This window comes from Podarcis erhardii, assembly GCF_964252035.2.
Source record: "Podarcis erhardii genome assembly, chromosome: 4".
NCBI lineage: Eukaryota > Metazoa > Chordata > Lepidosauria > Squamata > Lacertidae > Podarcis > Podarcis erhardii.
The window spans coordinates 23,310,810-23,328,617 of NC_138508.1; the positions used below are offsets into that span (position 1 = coordinate 23,310,810).

A 17,808-nucleotide genomic window follows, 5' to 3' on the forward strand; every position below is an offset into this window, starting at 1 on the left:
TTAAATTTAAAGAGGGGAAAATTAGAGGACGGTGTATAAGCTTCTCACTCAGTAATTAGAAAGCAGCAGCTCATTGTATGTTAATTGATTAAATTAGCTCTAATAAGGGGGATGTCATCAAAATTGGGCTCATTAAAATCCAGCTTTGTCAAGTTTAATAAATGCCTATATAAATCTCTATCCAAGTCATTTTCAGACAAATCAACTATGTGTCTACCTCACATCTGTTCTCCTTACCAATAATGACAGCTTATCCCTGACAGCTCTGTGAGAGTAAGAAAGTTCTGTGGGTATGAAAGCACCAGGGCTCTAAGGGCTTAATTATAGACTTCAGGTGAACCTACACAGAAATACTGGATAAAGGCCGCAAAAAAGTGGGAAAGAGAAACACAACTGCCCTTTACTACATTTTCATCAGCAAATGATCTTGCTCCTTCTTTATTCAGAAAAATAAGCATAGATTTTAACTTAATAAGATTTATTTATACATTAAACCTCTGCTCACAAGTGTCCAAAGAAATACTCTGGGCTATTCCCAGCTACTGGGCAACCTCCAGTTACTAAACAACCTCAAATAAAAATTCTGCAAATTGTTTAACACAGAAGAAATAATAAGTCATGTCAAGACCGTGCATGTATCTGTCTGGAGAAAGGTCAGTATTTCTCATCAGTCACACATTGGCATGTAACAGAATTCACTGGAACATTTGAGGAGTGCAATGCAACAGGCCTCTCATGCTCACCAGATGTTTTATATGTCATATACTGTAGTTGTTTTGATTTATTTCCCGGTGTTTTAAAAAAATTCAGATCCAAGCCCCTGTGCATACAGGTTCTGAAGACATGCTTCCTATAGCCCTGTTAAACTTTTTCTCCACAAAGACCCACTGTAAGTCACCTATACCTTATTCAAGTGGATACATATCCTGAAATTCTATAAAATATCCTAGGGTGGCTTACAATTAGAATACAAATACAGGAAGTATAATCAAAACTATAAGAAAAAAGCATTATTGATACCAAAAGAGGCAAGGGTATAGAAGCGATTTTAAGAATGGAATTCCATAAAAAGCTCTCCAAAATTGTCTTACACTTATCAAGACTCCACTACCATAGCTAGTGAAGAGCAGTGAAATCCTATGCAAGCTTACTCGGGAAGTAAGTCACATTGTGTTCTAAGGGGCTCGCCCCAGTTAAGTGTGCACAGCATTGCACCTTGGAGTCTTACAGTGAATCCCACACAAGCCTTTCCAGAAGTACTATTCGGTTGGATGGGGGCTTACTCCCAGGAAAGTGTGCACAGGATTTCAGCCTTAACAATGACACAAGAAGCCCTGGCTTCTTTTGAAGTCAAGACCTGCCTTCCACAAGCACACTCAGACTTTTCTCTGAAATGCAGGATTGATACAGACCTGTCTACGGTACAATGACTGAATAATGTATGCCAAGTAAACTGGTTTTAAATCCAAACTATTTAGACCAGGGGAAGCTAACCAAGTGGCTGCCATGTGTTGTTGGGCTGCAACCACTAGTCATAGAGGAAGTTGGAGTTCAACAACATTTGGAAAGCACCACCATCAGGGTATGGGACGCGGGTAGCACTGTGGTCTAAACCACAGAACCTTGGGCTTGCCGATCAGAAGTTCGGCGGTTCGAATCCCCGCAACGGGGTGAGCTCCCATTGCTCAGTCCCTGCTCCTGCCAACCTAGAAGTTCGAAAGCACATCAAACTGCAAGTAGATAAATAGGTACCGCTCCAGCGGGAAGGTAAATGGCGTTTCTGTGTGCTGCTCTGGTTCGCCAGAAGCGGCTTAGTCATGCTGGCCACATGACCCAGAAGCTGTACACCGGCTCCCTCGGCCAATATAGCGAGATGAGCGCCACAACCCCAGAGTCATTCACAACTGGACCGAACAGTTAGGGGTCCCTTTGCCTTTCCCAATAGGGTACCCATGATTTAGACCAGGAAGAATGCTATTAAAAAGGAAGTTTGTCTGAACAAGAATTCATACTAAATGGTTAAAAGAGCCATGAAAACATTTGGTTTTCAATGAGATAGAGCCGTTAGAAAACCTAGAAGCATAATCTACCTGCCATGCTACCCACACCACCTACAGAATTATAGTTGGGGTATAATTACAATTAGCTGCCCTGGGGGCTGCAGAAGTAAGGAGAACAACACCCTGGACCTCTGCCTTTGCCTACCTTTGCTCCCCATTATCCATAGCCAGAAGGAGCAGCAGTCAGGAATGATGGGGGTTCAACAACATCTGGGAATCCAAGGTTAGGAAAGGCTGAGCTAGAGGAACAAAGACCACTAGGAGGATGTACTTCATGGCAAAGACATCCAGTGGCAAAGAGAAGCATATTCTGGTCGTAGTCAATGGCCAGAAAATTGACAAATACAGGGAGACTGCTTCCAGTCTACATACTAGAAAGAATACCCGAGACCTGAACACAATGAAGATCTCAGGAAACAGGAGGGACTAAAAGAGGAATGGCCCATATGGCCATAAGCGATCTCAAGATTTGGCCTGAAACAGAAGTGAGCGGGTGTGAGGGAGCATGAATAAATGTCACAAAACCTTTCTACACTAATGACTGATTGTTAAGAGTGGTACTAACTATCCTTAAAGCAATTATAAGGAAAGTAATCATGAAGCATATTATTATTATTATTAAAAACAAAACAAAACAAATTCCTTCCAGTAGCACCTTAAAGACCAACTAAGTCAGTTCTTGGTATGAGCTTTCGTGTGCATGCACACTTCTTCTCAAGAAGTGTGCATGCACACGAAAGCTCATACCAAGAACTGACTTAGTTGGTCTTTAAGGTGCTACTGGAAGGAATTTGTTTTGTTTTGACTATGGCAGACCAACACGGCTACCTATCTGTAACTATTATTATTATTATTATTATTATTATTACTACTACTTCCATCCCGCCTATCTGGCTGGGTTTCCCCAGCCACTCTGGGCAGCTTTCAACAGAACATTAAAAACAGAATAAAACTTCAAACATTAAAAACTTCCCTAAACCATGGTTTGTAAATTGTAAATTGGAAGCTAGCAATTTTTCTGCTTTCCTAGTGTTAACAGGGTTTCATGTCACATGTGCACCAATGCAAACGAGTTTCCCTCATAAAATGGGGACTGAATTTATGTATCTTGGTTTGGATTGCACTGTAGTTTGCAATGGTATACACTGAATATGGAACTATAATTAGCACCAGGAATGGAAGCTAGCAATGCAAGAATTGTATGGAAGAACAGAACTCATCCCCTAAGGACAGCTTCTGATTTGTAAATCATGACCTACAGAGATCTAGCATTCAGTCTAAACTTGTCCAAAGAAAATGATCCATAATAGTGGACAGTTTTAAATATATTTACATTTTTAAATAAGGATTGCAATGATTCAAAACAGTAATTTCTGATCTAGTCCTGCTTTCTGGGGCACTAGAATGAATTATTTAAGTTTAGGTTATCTACATTCATTGAGCGTTGCCCACATCAGTGTAAACTTATGAAAATAGAGTTTTTGATTACTCAGATAGCTGTTTATTCAAGTGTTGTGCACATCCCCCCCAGGTCGGTTGAATTATTGAGACTGTGTGGAAGAGACTCTCACCAATTAATGCATTACAATCCAGGAAGGCCAAAACAAAAAACTCAAAGGATGGCGTCTTAAGTGAAATACAATCTTAGGGACTTATTTGTGTGGCCTCTTGAGAGGGAGACTGTTCCATAATTTAACAGCAGAAAATGAAAAAGGCTCACAATGCACACAGTTTAATTTGCAGAACAGCCAGTTGACTCTGAGCAGCTGAGCAAAGGAAGTTGACAGAGGACTGATAACTTGAAGTCACCAACTATTAAACTGGAACTGCTTCTCAATGTTTAGCAGCTAAAGAAAATGATAAAAATTTCAGGAGTCCCTATATCACAGGGACAGGAAGGAAAAGACCACTGCTCAAAAAGAAAGGAGTGTGTTAATGAGCAGATGCATATTGCATGATCTCAAGATGATGCAAGGATAACTGCGGTTCTACACCAAGTGTTAAACAAAATTAATCCAGGCATGATATCACGAAGGCATTATAGATGATATATTATGTTTAAAAAGGTAAAGGGCCCCCTGACCATTAGGTCCAGTCATGGCCAACTCTGGGGTTGCGGCGCTCATCTCGCTTTATTGGCCGAGGAAGCTGGCATCCAGCTTCCAGGTCATGTGGCCAGCATGACTAAGCCGCTTCTGGTGAACCAGAGCAGCGCATGGAAACGCCATTTACCTTCCCATCAGAGCGGTACCTATTTATCTACTTGCACTTTGATGTGCTTTTGAACTGCTAGGTTGGCAGGAGCAGGGACCGAGCAACGGGATCTCATCCCATCGCGGGGATTTGAACCGCCAAACTTCTGATCGGCAAGTCCTAGGCTCTTTGGTTTAACCCACAGCGCCACCCACATCCCATATAACGTTTAGATAGAGACTAAATCTTAAAACAAAATGCACAACTTCTGTTCAAAGATTTAGCTAAACGACTCCCATTAATATCTAACTTGAGTAATTCCGTGCCTCTCAATTTGTAAGCAAAACAGGGACACCCAAACATAGGGTACCAGGAAGATCTATGGTCACTTACTTCCAGAAAATATGAATGTCAACCGTTTGCTGGAAAAAGAGGGGGCCTGCTTTGAGCCCCCTGCAACTCATTGTGTCCTGGAAATAGGGATGAGATTCACAGAGGTGTGAGAGGAATATGTGCCACTGAGAGTTGTTTTTATTTAAAAAAAGGCTTCCCCTACCTGTACTTTAAGTGGAAGATATATAATGTAGGAGATGGGAAAGGGGTACCTTTTCCTTTTCCCACTCTCCAGAATACTCCCCACCAAGCTATACAGAAATAAAACATTTCTGAGAGCAGCAAAATATAAACACATACACTTTTGCACTATGTAGAATACTTGTGGAATATTGCAGGGAGGTAAAAAGGTAATTTGTTTTCTCTTCCCTCCCTTCTGAAAAGTCTCTCCCCTCTACGATCCCTACAAAGAGCCTGATCCTGACTAGCCAAACCATTCCTGCCAGGGGCTGCGACTACAGGGGAACTTTTGTTGAACAGCAGGCGCCTTCTGTGCCAACATCTAAATGCCTATTCAAAACTTTTTTTATTCTGCCAGGCCTCTGCAGACCTACAGTTATCATTTTAGTGTTGTGAGCCACTTCGAAATGTTTTGTGATTTAACATTTATAAATACGTTTATTATTAGATACTTATTTATATACCCCGCCTTTTTAACCAGACAGGGACTCATGGCGGCTTACAGATAAAATTTATAAATAAATAAATTAGACAGTTTCATGCCTGCAAATGGGTAACAACCGGTCTTTATCAATGATATCTGCAGTCAGTCAGGTTGTGACAAAAATAGTCTAGGATCTCAGTACTAGCTTTACAACCTCTGGTTGGCATTGCAGCTACAGCAATTCCACTAACTTAAGCTGCTTTTCACTTTTGTTGGTTTAGTTTAAACCCTTCTCTCTTTTTCTCAAGCAAATCTATGGTGTCTGAACCGCTTGACCAAAACTCTGCATCCTATTTCAAAAGCAGCCTTAGAAATAGTTGCTGGTCTGGGTTCATTTGGTGAGTAGGAATTACCACTAGGCTCTGAAGTCTTTCCTTAGGCCAGACATTTTGTAGAAAAGATTTCTACAGCCTTCGAGAACTTACAAAATCTGAAACAGCACAATTAACAATCTAGCCGTCAGTTAAAGAAGTAGATGGGAAGTCAATAGTAATCGCCATACGAAAGAACATAAAACATTAATGGCCAAAGATGTAAACCCACCAGTTCAGTAATAATAGTAATATCAACAGCATCAAGAACAATGTCTGAATGATGAAAGAGAGCAGGAGTAGTTGCTACCCAGATAGGCAACCTCAGCTGTCAGGCTCCCATCAGCTAAATGTACTTAAATATGCACATATTACAAACTGTGCAGTTAATTGAAATAACTTCCACACACCCCAGATGCATTGGCTAAAAGCCAAACATCTTCATCTAAGGAATATAGCTTAATTACTCATCTTAAACTGTGTAATTAGTTTCATGAAAGTGTTTTCCTTACGTTTTGGAGACTATTGGCTAATGAACCTTAGAACACCAATTACACATACTGTTATACTGATGAGCTTCCTTCTTAATGGATTTTCAAAACTCAAGCATCTCTAATTTTATCAACACAGAAACAGGGATGTACCAAATTAATGTTTAGTTAACATATAGTTTAGATTTTGAAAATGGGCCACACATGGTTTTGTAGCCTTCAAATATTTGCACTCTCTGAAATGAGGGAAACAAGCAGTGAAAAACTGATGCCTTTTATGAAATAATCTAATTTTGGGTTATGAGCATTCAACCTGCCAAATTTAATGCTGCTCATTTAGACAGGATGAACACACTAAAGTTTTGCTCAGACCTTCTGTACAAAACCAAAAAGTATTACTGTGGAAATCATCTACTTTAATAACTTTTTAAGACTTTACAATGGTTTTCAAGAGTAGTATGATATTATTGTCTAGGAACCACACTCTGAAACAAGCCCTTCCTGTGGTTCATAAGATGTAATAGTGTTCTACAACATTTTGCTTTTGTTCACTGAAACACAGCCAACCTGTCATATGGTTAAATAAGGCTGTAAGCCTGTAAAACTGAAGAACCACACACCCAGAGAAGATTACCTTCTACATCCCTGCATGACTCACTGCCCTGGCCTTGCCCTCTTTCCAGTCAGCCTCCACTGGGATCAGATAATTCAGCAGCCTCTGTGCATCAAGTAAGATTTAAATGGCAGAATCATTCCCAATACAGATTTGCAGGACACAAGGGCAGATGCTGCTCTCTGCTTTTCTACATGAACTCTGAACTTAACACCTTCCACTTAGGAAGCATGCTCAAAACAGTGACTCATGCAGTAACTGTGAAATATATATACTCTGAAGGTAGGCAGTTCTTAGGTCTAAAGCTGGCGTGATATTTGACATGTGATTTAATTTAATGTGTCTAGTTCTGTCCTTCTAAGTAACAGCCAAGAGGTGTTTAGGACTGTGACGAATGGGAGTACAGCGGTACTTCGGGTTAAGTACTTAATTCGTTCCAGAGGTCCATTCTTAACCTGAAACTGTTCTTAACCTGAAGCACCACTTTAGCTAATGGGGACCTCCTGCTGCCGCCGCGCCGCCGGAGCACAATTTCTGTCCTTATCCTAAAGCAAAGTTCTTAACCTGAAGCACTATTTCTGGGTTAGCGGAGTGTGTAACCTGAAGTGTATGTAACCTGAAGCGTATGTAACCCGAGGTACCACTGTATTTTTTGTTGCATTTAATATACAGTAATGTCTAGGGCAGCCCTTAATCTTTTTAGGAGCTCCAGAAGAGAAAGGCAGAGTGGGTTGGACTTACTGTTGTAGTCAAGCTCAGTTTTGAGAATGATTAGCGAAGCAACCCATTTCTAGATACCAGCAGCTGACTTATTCCATAGCTTAAGTTGCAACTCTATGGAGGGAACTGCTGAGCTACAGAAAACTAAAACCTTAAAGGGCACCTAACAGTGAGTTTCTAGTTCCATCACTCTATAATATTCATGAACTGTGTGTTGTCGGTAATTTTTTATTTCATACTTAGCCTCTCTCACTTTTTGAAAGATAGCAGGCTTATAATCTAACTGATCAAGTCCATGTATATGTTTACTCCTACATAAGCGTCACTGAGCTGAGCGGGGCTTACTCACAGGTAAGTGAGCTTTTTAAATAAATGGTTGTATTGGCCTCAGCCAATGCTAGGCAAATTGGGCTGCCTGCAGATCAGAGGGAAGCAAAGCCCCCGACGCAGAGAGGTGCCAAATAAACAAAAAATACAGCTATCAGAAGCCAAACATTACAAGCCATCTGCTTCTAATAGTGGCAGCATAAGACAGAAACTGATGCTGTGTCTACTCCCCCTCTCTTCTCATTTTCTAAAAGAAAAGTATTGTTCTTCCCCTAATACTGCCCTTAAAAAAAGCCAAATAAACGTTAGTGAAAAATCTGTATGTGCACAAACACAGTGGCAATTCACCAAATGTGTTGCTTAACTAAGAAACAAGACTGTTCTTGTTGAATGGCTGGCTGGTGTATTTTCCAGAGCCAAGTTTGGTCTTATCTTGTCCTTGGTACAGATCACTTAGCCGAGCAACTCGCATTGTAGCTGACAATTATTTCTGGTTTTTGTAAATGCACATTCTTTAAGCTCACTCTGCATAAATAAGAGAACCAAATAGCAGTGTGGAAAGCAAATGTAATCTAAAAAGGACTTTGAGGGAGAAATGCATTTTTCAGTTGAAAAATTCAAGCAAAAGAAGTGGCAGGTATTAAAAATTATGATGAGTTGGAAAACATTTGCAACTGGGTATTCAGGCCACAACCCATCTGTTACTAAATGCATGCTATCATCCAAGTTTCTGTAGGAGGCTGCCTGCATTACATGCACTTATCTCATTACTAAACCCTAAGGATGCAAAATCTCATTAGTTCTGACAAACAATACTATTTTCCTGGGTATAATATTTAGAAATGTTTCCAATTTATCTTTGATTAAAGTGGTTAAAAAACCTAGGGGGGAATCGAACTTTGCGCTTCAATGAATGTTCTGTCTTCACAAGCCTTGCAGCCTGACAGATGGAACGAGAACCCCTCTTCTCCCCCAATGCTGTTCTGGGGGTTCCCCATACCCTGTCCAGAGCCAATTTGGGGGGGTGCAGGGGCAGGAGAGCAACAAATGCCCACTGCCCATGTAGAAGTCTTTGCAAAGGCCTTCTATTGGTGGGGTTATTGGGCGAATGCCGCTCCTACTTCTCAAGAAATGTTGAGGGCAGAGTGTCATGGGCTTAGCACATCATGCTGTTATATTTCAAGTGTAGCCAGGATCCAAAGAACCCTGTTCTTTGTTTCACATGCCCAAGGAAACTTTGGGCTATTATTCTCCCAGCAATGTCCCATGGTGTATATCAAACCTCTTTTAAAGGTAAAGGGACCCCTGACTGTTAGGTCCAGTCGTGGCCGACTCTGGGGTTGCGGCACTCATCTCGCTTTATTGGCTGAGGGAGCCGGCATACGGCTTCCGGGTCATGTGGCCAGCATGACTAAGCCGCTTCTGGCAAACCAGTGCAGTGCACGGAAACACCATTTACCTTCCCGCTGGAGCAGTACCTATTTATTTACTTGCACTTTGACGTGCTTTCAAACTGCTAGGTTGGCAGGAGCAGGGACTGAGCAACGGGAGCTCACCCCATTGCGGGGATTCAAACTGCCAACCTTCTGATCGGCAAGCCCTAGGCTCTGTGGTTTAGACCACAGCGCCACCCGCCTCAGTAAAAAAAACCTCTTTTAGGATAGTCTTAAAAGGAGCATGCCATACAACAGGGGCAGGGAAGAGGGAAGAGATCTACCAGGAAAAATACAATACAATACTGTACAATACAATACAATACAATACAATACAACACAACACAACACAACACAACACAACACAACACAACACAACACAATAATAAACATTCCACTGGATATGCTTAAGCTCTTGAGCACATCCAAACTATCTTTATTTTAAACCCCTTATGTCTTACGTTCATGTTCAAAACAAATATCCAAAACAGCTAGGAAAAAAATAAAATATGGTGTTAAAAAATGGCTAAAACAGCAGAGAGGCAAACAATAGCAGGAAAAACGACAGCAGCAAAACAAACAAAATCCATTTGAGACAAATAAAAAGAGAAGTTTACACACAGCACTGGAAGGTCAGGAGGGGTGAGAACAACCTCAAAAGGAAGAGACTTTCACTAATGGAACAGAACTTTTCCTTCCTCTCCTCTCCATTGCAGTCCCTCGCATGCCCTTAAGATCAGATGGGGGGATGGGGAACCCACTGGAGAAAGTTTGGGGGGCAAGCAGGGGGAGAAGAGGAAACATAAGTGCTGCTTCCCCAGGGGAACTCCACTGACATTGTTTTGCATACAACCCATAGTTTCAAGTAGTGCCTCCAGAGAGGAGTAAAAATGGCATTATAACAATCTCTCCTTTTAACCATATTATCTATGTAAAACATTGGCATCCTGCCTCTCGGCTTCAAAGATTCCCAACATAAAAAACACAAATATGGCAACAAAATTAAGCATATTAAACTCAACCAACATGTCAACGAAACAGCTGCAGCAAGCCCTATTAAAACGAACAATGTTATTGGTTGTCTATGCCAACTGAGTCTAGTAATCTGGAAGAAAGTTCCATGACGGTGCTTTATGTCCTGAAAGGCCCTGTCTTGTCTCTATCCATCTCACCTGTGAAGGTGCTGGCATTATTCTGAGCATAGGTGCAGACAATAATCTTGACTGGGTAAGTTCATAAAAGATCTGGCTGGCAGTCCATTTGGCACAGAACCTGCAATTCTAGAGGCTCTCCTCTTCCTAGCCCAGGACTCTTCAATGAATATTAGGGACTGACTGAAAGCAAGGACAACTACAAGAAGGGATTGTCTAAAAGCAACCCAAAATTTAGAGACATGGAAAGAAAGAGAATCTGGCCAATTTTGCCTCTGCCATTAACTACCAGTACTACTGACAAACTGTTCACAATGTCGTTTCTTATACTTGTTGCGCAATTTCTGAAAAACATTCAAGATTTAATCACCTGTAATAAAATCTCTGGCATAAATTTTTCTTGTTAATGTCTGAAATAAGAACACATTGTTGCTATGAAGATCCTGAACAGCGTATTCTCTGCTGCGGTACAAATATATATGATGTATTTTATCTTTTCCTAAGATGGCTTAGTCCCCAGAAGTCTCTGGCAGATTCATAAAACGAACTGTATTCTTACTAGTATATCTCTGACATGTCACTTGTCAAATTTCAGAGTTTGCCTGCCTTATTATGCATTTTGTCATGCTTGCAGGCACGGCTCACCTGCTTTTGCTTCTTCCATTTTAAGCAAGCTTTCTTCCCCTCTGCCTCTACTCGACAGCTTGACTTTTTCAGTTTGTGGTGTGTATTTAACCCGAGCCTCTATTACAGTGCCTGTATCAACTTTGTGCACCTTCTAGGATGTTTAATTTTGTAATTGTTCCTGTCATTTCCTCCCAACGTCAACAGGATATTGAATATAAAACCACACTAATTACAGCATTATTTGGATCAGAACCTGTGCCCCATGTAGCTATAATAGTTGCGTCTCCTGTTGTTGGTTCCGGCCTTAGCCTGGAGGAAGTCATTTATTGTGTCTTGAAATTAAATGTCCATGTTTCACAAGGTGACATTGTCCTTGACAACATGAGCATGAATTGGGGGGGCGGGGGGGGAACGGGACATGCTCATTATTATTTTTGCTGCATTAGTAGCTTCTAAAAGTAGAAGAGGCAGAAGTTTAACTGCTCAGGGAGGCACAAAGGACATTTAGGGCTGTTGCAGACATAAGAAGGAAGGATCTTATCAGCATATTTAAGAAATTTGGAGTGTGCTGCAGGACTGCGTGCTCCCCCACCACCCGTTAAACAATGCAAGGGTTACATTAACCAGTGTTAAATCCAGGGCTTTTCAGAAGCAACTCACAGGAACTCAGTTCCGGCACCTCTCAGGTAGACACCATTGCCATTCAAAGAGAAAAGGGGAGGTGTTCATGGTGAGTTCCAGCACCTCTTTTTCTAGAAAAATAGCACTGGTTAAATCTAACCAAGTCCCCCAATTAACCAGCATTTGAAGTCGGTTAACTAGTCAAGCCTATGCATATTTACCAAGTAAGCCCTACTGGATTCAATAAGAACTATTGAAAGCATGCACAGAACTGCATTTTAATTAACTGTGATTAATGTGTGTGGCAGCCTGTCCCTTAGCTTCTCTTAACGTGGGAGGAAGTGAATTCATTCCAGGGAGGTAATGCTCAAATCATTACATCTACAGTGGTCCCTAAAGAAGAGAAGAACTGCACAGATTCAGAGAGAACAATCAACAGAAATTTTGAAACTGTAATTCAGCCTTGGAACACCACAAATCTGTATTAAGTTGATTTTTCAATTTGGTACCATGCTCAAGGGGCAGCAGATGATTTCAGTCTTGAAGGTAAATTTCAAATACTTCTTGTGTACAATCAACTTTCAAAACATACCCAGAATTTTACAAAACTGTCAATGCCATAGTCGAATTACTAATCCTGTTAAGATCTCAGAGCATATACACTCTGAAACAGCTACTGCAAGTTCTGAGTGTTTTTACTTGCAAATAAGCATATATTTTTAAACAAAAATGGGGAAAATAAATAAATATTCTCTTAAGAATTCCAAGGAAACTACCAGAAATTCTGTTTTTGGCTTGCATTCAGTTTAATTTCCTTCTTATGGCTCATGCATCATTATTAAAGAACTATCTGAAACAATCACATTGGAGTAAAGAGATTTGCTTTTGTTATTTGAATGCCAAAAATAAAAGGAAAGGCTGGCTGTTTAAAACTATACATCACTGAAGTAGCCAGCTTTAAAAAAACTACAGAAGAATTGTCACAGGAATTTCTGTATTATAACTGTGTAGACTTGGGAGGTCAAAAGCTAATTTGATTTTTTTGCATTTGTGCATTTATGTGTTATCCTAAGGAGAACTTTTGCATAACAAATGAATTCCAGTCGATCCAGCAGTCTTGAAAGCAAAATTAGTATTTCTTGCCTTAAAGCTCTTGAGCTAACAACACTGAAACCAGGATGTTGAATTATGTTGATTTATGATTTATGATTACAGGTCCACAATGTGAAGTTTAGGTTGATGTCAGATACTGACATACTTTAGAGGTGTGAATGCAGGAAATTTGATCAAGGTGTCCTAGATTGCCAATTAGTTTTTTCTTCCAGCTTACGCATGGACATTTATTTAGTTCAGTTTGCTTCCTAATGCTTCTTTGAAGATTCAACAATTTTAAAATGCTTACTTTTGACAGGGAACATCGTAACAAGGAAAAGCTTAGGCACCTTACCAATACAGAAAAGTATTTAAAAGCTTAATCTACCATAAAACTGCCTGAAATCTTTGGAGGTGGGAAGGTTAAAACTCCTTTGGAGAAAAAACTATGTCAACCAAATAGTGCACTTCTAAGAAGCATGTTGTCTTTGTCCACGGAGTTTTCTTGGCAGGGATACTGGAGTGGCTTGCCGGTTCCTGCTCCAGGTGGATCACATTTGGAACCTAGACAGCATCTTAAAAAGCAGAGACACCACCTTGCCAACAAAGGTCCATATAGTTAAAGCTATGGTTTTCCCAGTAGTGATGTATGGAAGTGAGAGCAGGACCATAAAGAAGGCTGATCGCCAAAGAATTGATGCTTTTGAATTATGGTGCTGGAGGAGACTCTTGAGAGTCCCATGGACTGCAAGAAGATCAAACCTCTCCATTCTGAAGGAAATCAGCCCTGAGTGCTCACTGGAAGGACAGATCCTGAAGCTGAGGCTCCAGTTACTTTGGCCACCTCATGAGAAGAGAAGACTCCCTGGAAAAGACCCTGATGTTGGGAAAGATTGAGGGCACAAGGAGAAGGGGATGACAGAGGACGAGATGGGTGGACAGTGTCCTCAAAGCTACCAGCATGAGTTTGACCAAACTACAGGAGGCAGTGGAAGACAGGAGTGCCTGGCGTGCTCTGGTCCATGGGGTCATAAAGAGGCGGACATGACGAAACGACTAAACGACAACAACAAGAAGCATGTTGGGGACAAAGAATGAGAAAGAGCTATTACAAACCGTGGATCACACTCCTCTATCAAGTATATTTATTAAAACAAACATATCATAGCTGAGCATATAAACAAATTAATCAAACCTGATACAATCACTCCTCTCCAACGCAAGACTTGATTCATCTCTATGACTACTGAAATAATGGAAGTAAAGGCACTGTAGAATATTATTAATTCCACTACATGTATCATCAGCCTACAGCTCTTCCTAACCAAAGACCACAATATGCCACAATCGGGGAAAAATCAAGATAGCGGTGGTTTTAAATGGGATGTGGGATGAATGTTTGCTATTAAACAGAGAGCCAGTAGGCCAGGGCTGTTGCAGAATATCACCATTCCCTGGGGATGCATCCAGGAGTCATCAGATTGAGCTCTGGATACTGAGATAAGCAACCTGCCAGCAAGATGCAATCTCCAGGCCTTAATGCTTACAGAAGAAGGAGAAAAATGCATTTTCCCTAAGATTGTCCCTAATTTACTTAACACTGGCGTTAGTTAAGCATTCGTGTAACAGAACTGGGACAAAGAAAGATTTTTGCGAATTATAAATGCCCAAGTTTGTGAACTGTTAATTGCGAATCACAATGTTGCACAAATATCCAGCGATACCAAAGAGGTTGAATTACGCTCCCTGACTTAACATTAGAATCCTCAAAACAAAACAAATTCCTTCCAGTAGCACCTTAAAGACCAACTAAGTCAGTTCTTGGTATGAGCTTTCGTGTGCATGCACACTTCTTCAGATACACTGAAACAGAAGTTTCCAGACCCTTCTATATAGTGAGAAGGTGGGGAGGGGTATTACTCAGAAGGGTGGTGGGAATGGGTGATTGGCAGATAGCTGTGATGAGCCTGTTGACGACTCTTAACGACTGCAATAGGTCTTACAGGAAAAAGCAAGGGGTGAAAAGGTGAAAAATGGCTTTGTCATGTATAATGAGATAAGAATCCAAGGTCTTTGTTCAGACCAGGTTTCTCCAGGTTTCTCCATGATTTTAAGTTTGGTGATAAGTTGTAATTCAGCAGCTTCTCTTTCCAGAAATAGACTGGAAAGAGAAGCTGCTGAATTACAACTTATCACCAAACTTAAAACCATGGAGAAACCTGGTCTGAACAAAGACCTTGGATTCTTATCTCATTATACATGACAAAGCCATTTTTCACCTTTTCACCCCTTGCTTTTTCCTGTAAGACCTATTGCAGTCGTTAAGAGTCGTCAACAGGCTCATCACAGCTATCTGCCAATCACCCATTCCCACCACCCTTCTGAGTAATACCCCTCCCCACCTTCTCACTATATAGAAGGGTCTGGAAACTTCTGTTTCAGTGTATCTGAAGAAGTGTGCATGCACACGAAAGCTCATACCAAGAACTGACTTAGTTGGTCTTTAAGGTGCTACTGGAAGGAATTTGTTTTGTTTTGACTATGGCAGACCAACACGGCTACCTATCTGTAATTAGAATCCTCAAATTAACTTCAAATAGTTACAAATCTTGTTCTAAAGAAAATTTGACACACAGCAATTATAGAAGACAAAAGTAAAAATTTTAAAATGCGGCTGCAAAGCAAGGCATCGGAGAGTGGAGGAGTCAACGACTGTGTTACTAGTGTAGCTCTTTGTATCCAAGCCGTAAGCCACAAATCTCTCAGATTCTCAGAGAGAAATTGGTCTCTTGATCTTTTAGAAGACTCCATCCAATCTTCTTGTAGCTGGATATTCCCAAACATTGAACTCACAATACTAAGGTGGTGCTACCTCTCTATCTCTCCTCCTTCAGACTTCAGCATAAAAGCCACTTATTTAGCTAAGGCCTTTTGGCTTAACCTCTTTAGTCCTCCTCATCAGCTGGCATGAAGCCTAAGTACTGTATGTGAAACGGTACTTGCTCACATTCATCCTTCATTATCCTACCTCTTCCTTCCCACCACTGCCTACATTTAGACTGTAAACTCCTCAGACAGGAGGTTTTCTTTGGCTTATGCTACTCTGTGGAGCTCCATATACCGTATTTTTCGTCCTATAGGGCTCACCGGCCCATAGGACGCACCTCGTTTTTTTAGGGGGGGGGGAATAAATAAAAAAATATTATTTCCCCCCCCCCCAGCCGCGGCTGCCACCCCAAGCCTTGTGCACACCTGCCTGAAGCACGGGGCACCCTCCGCAGGGCTCCGCGTGCTTCGGGCTGCAGGCTGCTGCCCCAAGCCTTGCGCGCCCGGCGGGACCTCCTGCCGGGCGCGCAAGGCTTGCGGACACTCGCCCGAAGCACGGGGCGCCCTCTGGAGGGCTCCGCGTGCTTCGGGCTGCAGGCTGCCACCCCAAGCCTTGCGCGCCTGGCAGGACCTCCCGCCGGGCACGCGAGGCTTGCGGACACTCGCCCGAAGCACGGGGCGCCCTCTGGAGGGCTCCGCGTGCTTCGGGCAGCAGGCTGCCCCCCCAAGCCTTGTGCGCTCGGCGGGACCTCCCGCCGGGCTTGCAAGGCTTGCAGATAGCTTCCTGAAGCCTGGAGAGCGAGAGGGGTCGGTGCGCGATGCCTCTCTCTCTCCAGGCTTCAGCAAAAGCCTGCATTCGCCCCATAGGACGCACACACGTTTCCCCTTCATTTTTGGAGGGGAAAAAGTGCGTCCTATGGGGCGAAAAATATGGTACACTAATGGCATAGCAGCAGCAGCAGCATTTATCCCCCAATGTACAAGATATGCAAACACTCATGCAGATTAGGAGTATAGTATACCAATTCAGATTCTTGGGTCCATCTCAGAGTTGTCTACACTGACTGGCAGTGGCTCCCCAGGGTTTCAGAGAGGAAGCCTTTCCCAGCCCTGCCTGGAGACGCCAAGGATTGAACCTGGGACCTTTGGTATGCCAAGCAGAGGCTCTACCGCTGAGCCACATCCCTTCTCCACTGAATGTATAAACTTAGTTGAACATGGCATTTGCTGTGCTCAACTGTGTCTTAAAGATTTTCACAGCTTCACTCCAGAAGATAATATGTTAGCACACAGCATTGGTTACTGGTTGTTTTGTAGGTACTCTCTCCCGATGCTAACAAACCATATTCAACGACACCACAGCTCTAGGTGCTGCAATTCTGTCACTGCTGCTTTTGTTCCAGACTCCAAAACACATACAGGACATGGTTTCCTTACCTCCTTCTCAAACTTTCTAGCTCGAGTCTGTGCTCCGCTTTCTTTCAACCTGCGTGCATTGTCAAGCTGGGTCTGAAGCTTTCCTGCTAAATCCTTTAAAGAGAACAAATATTGTTGAATTTTGTTTCACTAGTAATACCAAATGCATCATATACAGATTTTCATTTTTATATATGCCACTTTTCAAGAAACACCTTGCAGCAGTCAACAATCCTTACTACAAGCATCAAGAGCTTTCACTTCTGGCTGCTATGTGTACCAAAGGCAAATCAGTGAAACCCACTGAAGGAATTAAATGTACATTTTGGTAAATGGGCTTAATTATCTGAAGGCTTCAGGGCTCCCAGATGCTTTGAACAAAGATCTCTCTTTATTAGTATATGTTTCAACTCTCAGTGCTTCAGTCTGAACATATAGCAATAAATTAAGCACACTCAATACTCTTGTTCTACATACCTTGTTTCCCATCAATTCTGCTTTTACAATCTTGGCTCCCAATTTGTTCATCTCCTCATCACTAAGAATTTGGGGCTTTTCATCCTCTGAAACAGACCTGGTCAAACACACACAAGCCATGCAGCATACAGAAGAGGAGAAATAGAGAAAACATACGTAATCAACACATGCACCCCCATTCACTAAGGCCAATGCAAAGTTGAGAATGTTGTTATAGACAAAGTACCTTTCTTTTCTTCTATTACTATACCTACATAGTTGATCTTTATTTGTTTACAATGCTATCGTAAAATTCTGTAAATTAATTGATAAGAAAGTATCTGCTAAATATCTGTTTGACCCATGACAGCAGTGAAGAATCACAAAGTAAATGAGTCATCCCCTAGTAAAGTA

General features: G+C 41.7%; 1 protein-coding gene across 1 annotated transcript in view; it reads right to left on the bottom strand.

Moving 5' to 3' along the window:
- The window catches only part of CWF19L2 (CWF19 like cell cycle control factor 2), a 73,796-nt gene that overhangs the window by 25,048 nt on the left and 30,940 nt on the right, over nt 1-17,808 (bottom strand). The window contains exons 9-10 of the mRNA XM_081860201.1: nt 17,416-17,512; nt 16,960-17,052 (exon numbers count right to left, since the gene is read on the bottom strand). Of these exons, the coding sequence (XP_081716327.1) occupies nt 16,960-17,052; nt 17,416-17,512 (190 nt within the window). The remainder of the gene's footprint in view (nt 1-16,959; nt 17,053-17,415; nt 17,513-17,808) is intronic.